At 45.2% G+C, this 13,220-nt stretch overlaps 2 protein-coding genes and 1 long non-coding RNA gene across 4 annotated transcripts in view; 1 reads left to right on the top strand and 2 right to left on the bottom strand.

Moving 5' to 3' along the window:
• SEL1L3 (SEL1L family member 3) overlaps positions 1-3,518 on the bottom strand; it is a 37,462-nt gene extending 33,944 nt beyond the window's left edge. For both annotated transcript variants that reach the window (XM_080386173.1, XM_080386174.1), the window contains exon 1: positions 3,192-3,518. In XM_080386173.1, the coding sequence (XP_080242299.1) occupies positions 3,192-3,245 (54 nt within the window). In that variant the 5' untranslated portion in view covers positions 3,246-3,518. The remainder of the gene's footprint in view (positions 1-3,191) is intronic.
• Positions 3,519-3,790: 272 nt separating this feature from the next.
• On the top strand, positions 3,791-9,624 carry SMIM20 (small integral membrane protein 20). The gene is made up of 3 exons (XM_080386271.1): positions 3,791-4,043; positions 7,867-7,923; positions 9,242-9,624. The coding sequence occupies exons 1-3, from the start codon at positions 3,935-3,937 to the stop codon at positions 9,277-9,279; spliced, it is 204 nt and encodes a 67-aa protein (XP_080242397.1). The 5' UTR covers positions 3,791-3,934; the 3' UTR covers positions 9,280-9,624.
• A 1,580-nt stretch (positions 9,625-11,204) lies between these two features.
• The window catches only part of LOC308063383, a 55,826-nt gene continuing 53,810 nt past the window's right edge, over positions 11,205-13,220 (bottom strand). Inside the window, exon 3 of the long non-coding RNA XR_013927950.1 lies at positions 11,205-13,220. This exon is cut by the window's right edge and continues 26,290 nt beyond it. This is a non-coding gene — a long non-coding RNA (uncharacterized lncRNA).

The following is a 13,220-nucleotide window of genomic DNA, read 5'->3' as shown; positions in this document are numbered from 1 at the left end:
CAAGTATTTAAAAGCCTCGGCCAAGTTGTTAGTACATTTCTAATCGGGTGCTGTGCACCTGAAGGACAAGACCTTGCCCATGATTCAATATGGGAATCAGTAAAAGTCCCTAATGATAAACTATTCCGCTTCATATTTCTTAAGAATTCTTAAGAATATGTTGACACTCCTTGAGACCTATACTGAAAAAAAACATCAAGCCAGCAAAACCAGTGAAGATGCAAATATTAAGAAAAGTCAGAATGAAGTTTACCTATACTACTTTCTTGTTCCTATAGATGAAGATTTTGGATTTAACTATTGTGATCAAATGATGTTTTTTTCCCTGGATCCCTGCCTCCTTAAAGGCACAGAAGAGCTCTACGGTGGCATATGGAACACAGCTGTGTATAGAGGAGACTATTTACCCCAAGACCTTAACTTTGTTTAAGGCAGAAGCTGGAAGACATAACTGCATGGGGGAACTTCTGGATGAGAAAGCTGGATATCATTGCTAGCAGCTGGGTAACTCTAGATAACTAGATTTATTTAGTGTTCCTAGGTCTTTCTGAAATTGTCACTTAAACCCCTTTCCACACAAATAACCGAGTACTCTATCTTCTTGCGTCCAACAAGAGACACTAGAAGCCAGATGTGTAGCAATGCTGAACACTGATAAACATGTATAAGCACCAAGATATACAATTTGAACAAATAAAAATTCAAACCACAATGTCAGTATCCAGGCTTTCTACAATAGGCAGTCTCTTCAGAGTGAGAGACTTCCCCTCTGCCTTGTTTCCCATTCTATAAAATGAGTATTATAAAAACGATACATACTGAAGGGGCTAAAAAAGGAATAGTAATAGGAGGCTGGTGTCCGTTAGAAAATTTACTACCATATCATGTACTAATACACACACACAAATACTGATATTAAAGTTGATGAGAGATCCTTAATTTTAATACTGATTTAATTATCTTTCAGAGCTTGACTTGGCAAAGATACTATTCTTTTACATTTCCTACATAATCCTTCTTTGGTTACAGATACCTCTAAAAGCATTACAAGCACACAGCAGCAACCACAAAGTATTCCAAACCTCTTCTACTTGATGGTTACCATTATTTCTTACATTTTTTTATCTTACAATAAAGAGTACTTGTAAACAGCTTAATCCTTGTGATATGGAGGCTGCGTCATGAGGAAGATAGCAATACATAATGAAAGCAATGCCACATGGTTATCACAAAATGTAGAAGTCTACCAGGTAGATACTACAAAGCATTGGGGTACCACTGTGTGCTTACCACATACACACATTTACTGCGAAAACATACACAGCCAGCTCAGTTTTCTCAGGCATTTATCCAATACAGAGATATAGGAGCTAGCCTCCAGCAAAGACAGTTTGGGTCTGGCACAGATCATTAACAAAGATGCAGCAGTGTGTGAAAGTGATCACTTGACTTCCAGCGAGCTGCAGAAATTTTGTGGTGGGGATCCCATGGTAGTAAGCTCTGCAACCTATAGCCAGTTCCTTGTAGAACAAACTCCATGATGTTCCTAAGGCACTTAAGCATGATGTGCCATGACCACTGCTGCATAAGGCTAGCTTCAGCCCTGTTGATCTTACCCCTTTCCCTTTAGTGCCTATTCTGTTCAATAGCTCCCACAGAATCACTCAAGAAACTTTTCATTGTATTCTTTGGTGCCTGGGTATTAGTTGAGACAGGTGCTGCAAGAACGTGTGAAGTGCGTTTGGGTCTGCTGTTATATGACACCTAACAAACCCTTCAAAAGGCTCGTCTCTCAAGGAGCACTGTGCAAAGACCCTGAGTGACGCCACACCGATGCAGCTGTGGCAGAGACCGCAGACCATAAGCTCCTCCAGACCATGGCTGACTCTGTTATCACTTGATTGCCTCTACACAGTGTTACCCAGCCCACTGCATAGCATATGTTATCTGGATGTTCCTACTCCGTGAGAAACCCTAGTTCTTTCCTCCCCATTACCTCAGACAATGCAGAGTTAATTGTGCATCACCTCCTACTACAGAGAGCAAGGATGAAAGGATTACACAATCAGTGTGATTATGAGATTTAAATATATAAGTTTCCAAGCCCAGCAAAGAGGCCAGCTACGCTGGATTAAAAACATTACCATAAACTAGGCAGTACTCTACAAGACAGACACAGAGGCTTCATTATGTGGGGCAGCTTAACCACAAAAGGTTTTTTTCTTGATCTTTTACTTAAAACTCTCCGAATCTGAAGGAGTTAGCCCAAGTCATCCCATTGGATGCTGGTATAAAAATCCCTGTGGAAGGCAATCACAACAGCTGGTAGGGAAGCGAAACTTTTCAGTAGTGTAATATTCCCGAAATGATAAGAAACTGCTCTTTCACTCACTGAAATAAGATCTCAGCAGGACCCTCTGTGAGTTCACCCCTGCAGAAATCCCACATAACCCTACGCAACTGCACCTGTTTGCACGAAGCCCGAAGATAACCGCAGTCCTGCACCGCGCCGTGCACACCTGCCACGTCACACCAGATTTAACATGTGTGAGAAGGAGACACGCCAAAAAGGGTGTTGAGCTGCTCCCCGTCAGCATCACTATCGCACAGGCACACGAAAACTTTGACCGGAGTTTGTGTTTAGCAGCATGAAAGAGGAAAAAGTAGTTTTGCGGATGCCCCTAAAACGCAGTTGCTTCTGTGAGCCAGCGCAGCACCACACACGCGCACCTGTAAGCGATGTCAAAGCGCCCCATTCCCCCCAGCCCAGCAGCTTCACGCCGCCTAGGGCGGAAAGCCTGTTAACGCTTAACGGCCTGACGCGCTCTAGCTCGGTAGGGCAGCGTAGCGCCGGGGGCTGGAGAGCGGGCAGCCGGCCCGGCCCGGACGCCCGCCGGGCTGGCTCCGAGAGGCGGCCCCGGGCCGGGCCAGGCGGCCGTAGCGGGCCGGGCCCGTCCCCCCGCTCCGGCGGCTGCGCGTCCCGCTCCGCCCTGAGCCTGCAGCCGGGCGGCCCCGCACCGGCCCCGCCGAGGAGCCGCGGGGTGCCGGGCAGCCCCCGCCCACGGGGCTCGGCGCTCACCCGGGGCCCGTCGCTCGCCCCGGGCCCTCGCCGCGGCCACCATCTTCCGCCGCGACGGCCGCGGCGGGCAGGGCCGGGGCCCGGGGCAGGTGCGGGGCCGGCCGCCACTCACCGTGAGGAGGAGGAGCAGCAGGAGGGGGCGGCGGGGCTCGGCCGGGGTCCGCATGCTGCCGCCGAGGCGGCGCTGCCCAGCACGGCCGGGAGTGCGCGGCCGGCCCCGCCGACGGGGATGCGGCAGATCCGGCTTCCTGGAGGAGGGGCCGCCGCCCGGGCAGGGCAGGGCCGGGCCGGGCCCCGCGCCGCAGGTGCGGAGCGGCCGGGTCGGGCTACACACGGGGGCCGAGGGCCCCTGGGGTGCCGAGCCCCCGGCCGCGCGGGGAGGCGCCCCACAGCCCCCCGCGCACGCCAGTACAGAGGCTCCGGGCGGGGCCCGGCGCAGGGCCACCGCCTCCCCCCCCGGCGGCGGCGGGGCTCGGCAGCGGCTGCACCCGCCCTCGCCCCCACCCCGACGCCCCGGCCCCGCGCTGCCCGGGCGGCCCCCCGGCTCAGCTGGCAGGCTCAGGGCGGTAAGGCAGGGCCGCGCCACCTGGCAGCTGCCGCTGCGGCGCGGCTGGCGCCGGGGCCGCCCGGGAGCTGCCGCCGTTCGCCGGTTCAGGCGCGACACGGGGAAGCGCGGCGGGCGTGGAACGGCCCCATCCCCGCCTCGCGGCGGGGCGCCGGCACCGGGCTGTGCCCCGCCGGCCCGCGCGGGGGCGCTGCCCGCCGCTGCTGCCGGGCCGGCCGGAGGCGCGCGGGTGTTCCCGGCGCGCCGCTTCCGGGCGCCGCGTAGCTTCCGGGTCGCGGCCGGCGGCGGCGATGGCGGGGCTGTCCCGCACGCTCGGCATCTTCGGCGCCTTCGTGGCCGTGGTGGGGGCGGCCTTTTACCCCATCTACTTCCGGCCGCTGCTGCTGCCGGAGCAGTACAGTGAGTCCCGGCGCGCGGGCAGCGGGGCGCGAGGGCAGTAGAGGCGCGGCGGGCGGGCGGGCCCGTCTGTGCCGCCGTGAGCGGTGCGGGGGGGCGGTGCGGGAGCGCGGGCCTGCCCGGGCTCGGGTGTGCTGCGGGCTGCTGCTGGGCCAGAGGCTGCCGGGTGGGAGAGGCTTTCTGCTCTCTTAAGAGATATGTAAAAAAAAAAAAAAAAAAAAAAAAAATCGTAGTGCTCTTGTTTCCAGTTATTGGCCAGCGTGTGGGGAGAGCAGCCTTTAGCTGTTCTCTGAAGTGATTAAGAGGTTTGAGATGTAGTCACAGAAGTTGTGGTCAGGGGCTGTTACACGTCTGTTGTGAGGACAGGCGGGGAGAGCTGGGGCTGTTCAGCCTGGGGAAGAGATGGCTCCGGGGACACCTTACTGCAGCCTTCAGTACCTAAAGGTGGCTTACAAGAAAGATGCAGGCAGGTTTTTTAGCAGGGCCAGTTGCGATAGGACAAGGGGTAATGGTTTTAAACCGAAAGGGGGCAGATTCAGACTAGATATAAGGAAGAAATTTTTTGTAGTTAGGGCGGTGAGATGCTGGTACAGGTTGCCCAGAGAGGGGGTAGATGCCCCATCCCTGGGAACATTCAGGGCCAGGCTGGACGGGACTCTGAGCAACCAGATCTAGCTGAAGATGTCCCTGCTCATTGCAGGGGGGTTGGACTAGCTGACCTTTAAAGGTCCCTTCCAACCTAAACCCTTCCATGATTCTATAAATTGTTCCAGTTACGTTTTCCAGCTGCAGCTGAGAAGTTTAACTTAAAATGTGATAACAGATTCTTTACTGACGATGATGATTTGCTAGAGCTGGTCTTAGTCTGCAGAATTGTCTCAGAAACACACTGCTTTCCTGCCAGCAGCACAGAAAAGCTGCCTGAGCCTGGGCCTGGCCCTGCAGCCGGAGGCACTCCCCGTGCCACGGGGGTGGTAGGGGGGTAGGCCATCACCCCCAAACTTCTGTTACCTACCGTGGAAGGAAGCAGGGAAAAGTTCTGGTGTAACCAGCCACGTCCCCTCCCTGGAACTTTTATCAAACTAAGTGAGCTGTAGGCAATAACCTGAAGATGCATGCAGTTAATCTTCTGAGACAACTGAAGAGATTTTGAGGAAGGGAAAAAAAAAAAAAAGAAAAAAAAAAAAGGAAAAGGGTAACAAACTTACTGGTCTTCTTGGAGGGACTTTAGCCTTACATCAAAGCTGAAGTAAAATCTAACTTGCAAGAAAATTTTTTACTTAAGGAAGCTATGTTTGTGAAGGTGGAAACTGCCCACAAAGATAGATTTTCTGTTCTGTGTTTCCATTTAAAAACCTTATTCTACGATTTATTTTTGCTTATGGTATACTTGCCTAAAATAGAACATCACACGTGTGACTCAACATTAAGGAAAGGACAGAACTAGTGGACAGCATCCTCTTTTGTACTTGCTAATTACATGACCAAATGATCCCTAGCAGATTAGGGATTTTTTTAATCTCCATTTAACACATAAAATGAGTGATGCACAGTTAGCAAGTGCTTAAACTTGGTATTTTGTAACTGATTCTAAACTTCTTGCATGCTGCTCAAACTTTTGATCTCACCTGCACTAATCTCCTAAAAAATGAGCTTTTTCCCGATGGTCATTGCTGCAGTATGAGAGAAGCACAAGTGTTTGTTGTCATGATACTTTAGACAAGAATGTGGAATTTCGCAGTTGTACTTGAGTGGAAGTATTTTAACCTTTTGGGGTACAAAAAATTTGATTTTTTCAGTGTATAGTCTAGTAGGCTGTATGACAACTTCTACAGAACCTCCCCGCCACCCCCTGCCATTGGCTTGAGCTGTGGGTGAATACTGAGTATTTCTGCATTTTGGGACACTGGGTCTGAAGTTGGACGTTTTGGTTAGCACCACATAGTAGTCCTGCAAAAGGCAAGAATGGATTTTAGTTCTCTAGAGTGATATTGCACCTGTGTAAACATGAAATGCTGTCATCTTTTTCTCCGATCTTGTTTTCCTTGTGTATCTCCCAAATTCTACACAAATGAGGCAGGAAAGAATTTATGTTCAGGAAGAAGACTTTTCTTGCAGGAGTTCCTAGCAGTCTAACAAATAAAATGGAAGATACTTGGAAAAACTGTGTGTAGTCATATTGTTAATAGAACCTTAAAATTGCATACAGGGGTTTGACTTAATTTCATACAGAAATGCTATAATTTGATAGGTTTTTAGTACCTCAGTTTGTGGCCTTAATATTTCTAATACTTTCCTGTCTGTAACTAGTGTTAAAAAAGACTGTTTCTTCATATGAATACATAAACTTTGAAGTCTTCAGCACAGACTTCTTCTACCTGGATTAATTAAAACAGTGGGTTGACAGCTGCTTTTTCACAGTAGATTTGATGATTTTGCTTAATTGTGAGACTTTGCTCCTTCCCTCTCCTGTGATATGGCTGTTCTCTCATCAAGACTGGCTCTTCCTCAATGTCTTTTTTTTGGCTTAAGTGTTATCCAAATTGTTTCCAGCCCCCACACCAGTCTCCCTATCTATTGACTGTTCCTTGTCCTATCTCCATATTACTCATCTGTTTCTCTGCACTGGTTTCTTTGCCTGACCAGCTGGCAGTTCCACCTGTTCGCTCCAGGTGTGTTCCCAGAGCTCTCAGTTTGATTCCCATTTTGGTTTCTGCATCTCTTCCAATCTTAGTCTCTCCCTAAGACTTAAATATTTTTCTCCTCCATGTCCTACAATAAGTCTGATTCCTTGCCCTGTTTTATTCTGTTTTCTCTGTCTGGGTTTTCTACGTTTTCCTTTGAAAATAGGCAGTTCCCTGAGATTTTGTCTGCTAAAAAAGATGGAATGGCAGTTGCCATGCTCAGTGAACAGAACTGGAGAAGCTTGATCTGCCTCTAGTGCCTACCCCCTTGCAAGGAGCATCAGTTATTGTGCCATGCCTGCTAGTTTCCAGTAGCATTAGATAGCCTAATAACAAGTTGTGCCTGTGCATTCTCAGTGGGATAGAATGCTGCAATATTTCAGGTTTAAGGTGAGGTTAGCTCTGAGTTTTCACTGAGAATGTGCACCTTACAATTTTTTAAAGGCTTAAAACTTTAGTGGTATGGGCAAAAGGTTAATCCAGCTGAGCTTTGACTTCCTGCTTCAAAGTACCACAGCAGTCAAGTGCTTAACTGGAAGAGGAGGAAAAAAAAAAATGGGTGGCATTTAATTAGGGAAAATAATAAAGTTTTGTCCATTTCTTTTCTTGGAAACGGTTGAGTCTTTCAAACAAAAAAGCCTAAGACAGGCCCCTTGTATGTAAAAATATCCCTCTGATGCTTAATTTCACAAAGTTACAAGCAGTAGTTTTGTAGATGCTGTCATGAAATCTACTCGTGATAAGATGGAAGACCTTTCAGGGCCTGAAAATGGGGAACACTGATACTGGAAAGAGTAAATCTTTTAAAGAGTTTTATGTTGAACATATGAGTGATGGCTCCTAAAAGTACTAGTCATTCCTTAAGTGATGGGATCATGGCAGGTATTTTGGCAGCTTTTATTAAACAGTTAGTCATTACTTCTAAGATTTTTATCTTACTGTTTGTAATCTCTGAGACTATAGCTGTTAGTTTCTCAGTGAAGTGTGAATACTACATTCATACTGTGTAGGTGGATACTTAACAGAATTTTACTGTGTAGCATCTAGAATGAATAAAATTTTCAATATTATTTTACTGGGTACAGTCAAGGTGTCTGGTATTTTCTTTCTTCTAGTAGTGTCCTTTCTTTTCTGTTTTCCAGGGAAAGAGCAGTCAATAAACCGAGCTGGTATTGTTCAAGAGGATATTCAGCCTGCAGGTAAATTGATTCTTGTGTTTGCATTGCTTATTTTAAAGACCTTCTTGAAGTGAGACCTGAATATTTATGTGGATTTAAATAATACGGTGAAGAATACATCTGAAGAATATGTATATAACAAACTTGCCATGAAAAAAAATGTTATGGTGATTCTTCACTTGAAAGTTATGAATTCAATGAGACTTGTTTTAAATTGACTTAACTGGCCAAATAAGTTGCAGAAATTCTGTCTGTTGTCTTCATACTTTCTTAAATAGATGCCAGTTTCCACACCAGAAATTAACAGAGCAAACAAGAACTATGGGTGGGCTGAGCTGTATCTGTAAAGAATACACACTGTTGCACCCTGATCTTGTGAAATACTTCTTCACACCTTAGCTGAAACACAATTTGTGAGCACTTTGTTGGTACCTTCCAACCTCATGGGTGGAGTGGCAAGGCAGAAATCTGTTACACAGAAAGGAAATTTTGGAATGCACTGCTAATAGTTTTTTGATCCCTGCTATTGCCAGAAGGTGTAGAAAAAGCATATGAGGGGAATAAAATTCAAGTATGGCAGACTCTCCTTATTAGTTTTTTGTTTCATAGGTAATGGAACTGGCTATTCATTATGCAAGATTGGCACTTCTCATTTATAGCCATGAGAGTGCTTGTCTTGATGAAACAGTTCGTATCTGAGTATGTTAAAGGGTAATGTATTTCTATTTTTGGAAAAGCCTAACATCAGCAGCAGGGAAAAACCAAACAGGATTAATGCCATGTCCTTACTGCACATACCAGTTAAATCATCAGTGCAGGACTTACTTTCCAGGAAAGTGGTGAAATGCTGAAGAGGAGTAGGAAGGGAATTGTGAAATAGAAGGCTGGTAAACCTGCCTTCTTTATTAAACATTAAAGAGGACTGGCCTGGCTCATTTATCAAAGATGAAAGTACCTGATGACCAGTTCTGCTCCGTATAACCTTCTCATGTAAATTTAGCTGCTGATGAGAAGTTACAAGATCTACTAGTTGAAAGTGAAATCCAGACAAATTCACGTGCAAGCTGCAATCCTAGATGGTTATTCCAACAATGTTAGAACACCTTAACTATGGGTGTGATAGATTTTTTCCTTTATCTGAAGCTTAAGATCAAGATGCGTTTGTCTTTCTACATATTTTTGCAAGCTTAAGCAGAGTTGTGAGTTTGGTGCATAAGTGGTTAGGTTCTTTCATTGTTTCTTACACAAAGCTGGAGTAGCAGACCAGTTGTTTTTTGGTTGTTTTTTTTCTGCAACAGTCTAGTTATGAACTGCTGGTGTTCTCGTATTTGATTTATAGGGTTAAAAGTGTGGTCTGATCCATTTGGAAGAAAGTAATGTTGGCGGCTGGGTGTATTGCAAAGCAAAACTGAAGAGGGACATCTTCAGCTGTTTCTTCTTTCACTGAAGTGTGTCTTTGGGTGTTGCTGGAGAAGAATTCTGAATATGCTGTGTGGGCACGTGAGGAGCAACGAAGGCTACTGGTTGGAATCCCAAGAGCTAAAAACATACTAGTTTTGACAGAGGCTGCTGGGGCATAGTGCACGAACTGCTAGAGAGCTGAATGGTTCTTGAGTTTAGAAGTCGAATATTTATTTCCTTGAGAAAGGGGAAGAGGAATTCTTTTGTTTTGTTAATCTGTAGACACTTGTAGAATAAATTATGAATAGAATAAATCATGCAGACCACTGCAGTTTCCTTCCTAGTTTGAGATTTACTTTTTGTGATTTTATTATGAAAACATGATAGTAGTGCATACTGAGAGAGATCAGTGCAGAAAATATGAGATGGTGTAAATTTGTACATTAAAATGTCTTCCTTTTAAACCAATGCATACTTTTTTCATTTATTTTGCAAGTACATGTGATGGGTTGACCTTGGCCAGCTGTCAGGTGTCCACTCAGCCACACTCTCACTCCTGCTTCTCAACTGGACAGGGGGAGAAGAAAGGATGACAAAGCTCGTGGGTCTGGATAAACAGGGAGATTGCTTACCCGTTACTGTTGCAGGCAAAACAGACTTAACTTGGGTGAAAACTGGTGTAGTTAATTGCCAATTAAAATAGTTCGGATAGTGAGAAACAAAAAGTAAAATAACAGCTTCCCACTGCCTCCATTTTTCCAGGATTAGCTGCACTCCTGACTCCTCTATTTCTTCCCACCCTGAGCAGTGGACGCGGGGGTTACAGGTAGTTTGTAGCAGTTCTTCTGCTCCTTCTTTCTCACACTTTGCCCCTGCTCCTGTGTGGGCTCTTGATGAGCTGCAATTTCTTCAGCAAATACCTGGCTGCTCCAGTGTGGGCTCCTCCCCAGGCCGTAAGGTGGATGTCTGCTCCAACATGGTCTTCTTTATGGGCTCCAGGGGAATATCTGCTCTGGTGCCTAGAGAACCTTCTCCCCTGCTTTTTTTTCTGACTTCGGTGTTCATGCTGCTGTTCCTCACTTTTTTCCTCCTCTTGTGGGAAAAGCCACCTCTGCTTGTCTGGTGTTTTCACAAAGGTGCCACCCACTCAGCTGCTGGGCTGAGTGGTATCTTGCAGTGGGTCCCTTGCGGAGCCAGCTGGAACTGTCTGTTGGCTGGCATGGGGCAACTCCTGCATCCTGCCTTCCTTGCTGGCAAAACCTTGACCAGTACCTGATACGGGAGATCAACACTGTATGTTGAGGTAGAAGAGCAGATACTTTAAATAACCTTTTTTAAAAAGCACCTTTTTCATGGTGAGGATAATGATCATTAGAACAGCGAGTAAAGGATTGACCCTACTGAAAATCTTTACCCAAATTGGATGTCTGTTTTAATAACAGGTTCTGAATAAACTATGTGTTTCCAGATTTCAAAAGAAACAGTCTGTAACCTATAATTACAGTCTATAACCTAACCAATATTGTTATTGAGTACAGGTATAACGTGTACATTTAAATTGAATGTACTATCTCCTTTTCTTCATTTATTTTTAGCACTTCATTATGGTACACAACATCTTAAAGACCATTGCAGGATTGTATATGTTACATAGAATGTATGCGCCATGATTGTTATTTATAAAGTTAGCAGATGTTAGTTTGTTAATTTTTTCAGACATCACAGTTTTATTAAAACAGATGAAAGACTCAATGTTTACAGTGTTCTTTTCCAAACCACCATTCTGTTACTTGCTATTCCTTTTCTACCTCTTGTTGTCATTCCCCTCCCACTCAGGCACGTTTCCTCTTCTGAGTTTTTTGGTTTTTTAGTCTCCCATTCACTGTAAGCATTACAAGTTTTTTTGTTTGCTTGCTGGCAAAATGTGACCATATTTGATTCCTTTGAGTTTTCAGGTGATTTCACGTGGTGGCTGAAGCCAGAGTGAGCGTATGCATTCACTGTAGAGATGTTGACAGATGTCTCGCTACACTGCACAGAGAAACACTGTCACAAAGTTAATTCAGTGTTTGCCAGGAAAAGAAGAAGCAACTAAACTGAAGAACAAGGAGGTTTTTAACACTTAAACCTTTCTTCAATGAGACTGTGGAAGTGAGGGAGCCTTGGTTTTTATTTTCTTCAGCAAAACATTGTATTGATGGATCCAACAGTTTCAGCAAAGTTGTTTCATCTAAAACACCTTTCCAGTGGAAATACAGCATTGCTTAAATGCAGATACTCCATCTATAACTGACAAGCTGCAAAACAGAGTTTTAGGAGAAGCTGAGAATTGTTCAATAATGCTGCCTGTGTCACTTGGTGATACAAATGCTTAAAAAGCATACATCTTGGTAGCATGAAACAATTATTAAACACTTTTTCAGGATAAATGATGTGACAGAGGATATTAAATTACTTAGTTTAGAGATAGAAGGTAAGATAATCTCTGCTACTTGTTTACGTTGTGAAATTGAGCAGTTTGCTGAGTCTGGATCTTGCCTACAAAAACGTTAGATGGTTTCAGAACAGTGTCTGTTGCTGGCAGGTGCTGACCCTTTTGCCTTCATATTACTTAAACGTTGCAAAACATTTGAGACATGAACTCAATTATTTAGCATTTATAGAACTGTACATGTCTGTTGGTCATGATCTCTAGTTTATTCCAGCACAGAAAAGCTTACTAAGTTTTGTAATTGCCTTTACAGAATTTGCAGCAGTGTATATCTGAGTACTACTGAAGTGAATCTAAATCCTGAAAATGGTGTACATTGGTTTTAATGATTATCACTTCTCACTTGCTGTGTTCCACCTAATAAAGTGGGCTGATTGGTCATGTCTTTAAAGTGCTAGGATAGTGAATGTCTTTTTCAAATCTTTGGTATTCTGCCTGGATAAAACTGTTAAGTCAACAAGGAACATATTTCAATAATTCTCCAGAATTTACACTGAATTTTTCTGTGATTGCTCTGGCATTTGCCAGTTGCCTGGAGACTTGCCCAAGACTTGCATGGGAAGTCCTAATCCTGCAGCTGGCTTTCTGGGCTTTGTGACAATGCTCTGTTCTACTCATGGACGCTGGACATAAGCCTCTCCTTCTCCTAGCTACCCAGTAACAGGTGAAGTTGAGTATTGCCAATTGTGCTCCCCAGAACTCTCCTTATCTTGCTCTGGAAGGAAGATTTTTTGCTACTTTTGTAGCCTGCAACAGCTATTAATTTTCAATACAATCACACAAAGTTGTTGAATGTGTTTATAATTATGCATAATTTTATAAAATTATTAATACTTGGGAGAGACTAATCTACCTTTTGCAGAGGAACAGCTTTGCTTGTTTTGGCCTACCTGTACTGATAGAAGGGTTAGGACAAAACATTTGATAAAAATGCCACCTTAGAATGTTTCTAAAACAGTTATCATATCTGTTCTGTAATACAAATGCATTTTGCTTGTTTATTTTAATTCGAATATGAACAGCAAATGTAACTGCAGCCTTTGGAGGACTGGAGAAAAGTTTTAAACAGTTCTTTTGTGGAGGAATGAAGTTGTGTTAATTAACATTGATAATATACAGCTGTGGGCTGGCTTCAGGGGCGGTGGGTTGGCTGACGTGGATAAGGTGCAGCTGTGGCTGGTTCCTGCTAAGTAGTTAAATAGCTCTGAGGTGTATGGAAGAGGAGCTCTGGATGAAGAGAGACCCAGAAGAAGCAGAGGGAGGAGAGTGAGTGCCCTGGATGTAGGAGAGGCCCTGGGAGAAGTAGGGGCCCTGGATGAGGAGAGGCTGCCTGGAAGAGGAGCCCTGGATGAAGAGAGAATCCAGATGCAGCAGAGGCAAGAAGCAGGGTGGACTGGCCTGCAGAGGGTGAAGAAACAGCACGGAC

Source organism: Falco punctatus (assembly GCF_963210335.1).
Source record: "Falco punctatus genome assembly, chromosome: 1".
NCBI classification, from domain to species: Eukaryota; Metazoa; Chordata; class Aves; order Falconiformes; family Falconidae; genus Falco; species Falco punctatus.
This window is presented reverse-complemented; position numbering and strand designations above follow the sequence as displayed.

Excerpts from the sequence above, each read along its gene's own strand:
- SMIM20 (XM_080386271.1), top strand. The coding sequence starts at position 3,935 with ATGGCGGGGCTGTCCCGCACGCTCGGCATCTTCGGCGCCTTCGTGGCC. Across the intron at positions 4,044-7,866 it reads GCTGCTGCCGGAGCAGTACA|GGAAAGAGCAGTCAATAAAC; the intron begins GTGAGTCCCGGC and ends TCTGTTTTCCAG. Across the intron at positions 7,924-9,241 it reads AGAGGATATTCAGCCTGCAG|GGTTAAAAGTGTGGTCTGAT; the intron begins GTAAATTGATTC and ends TTTGATTTATAG.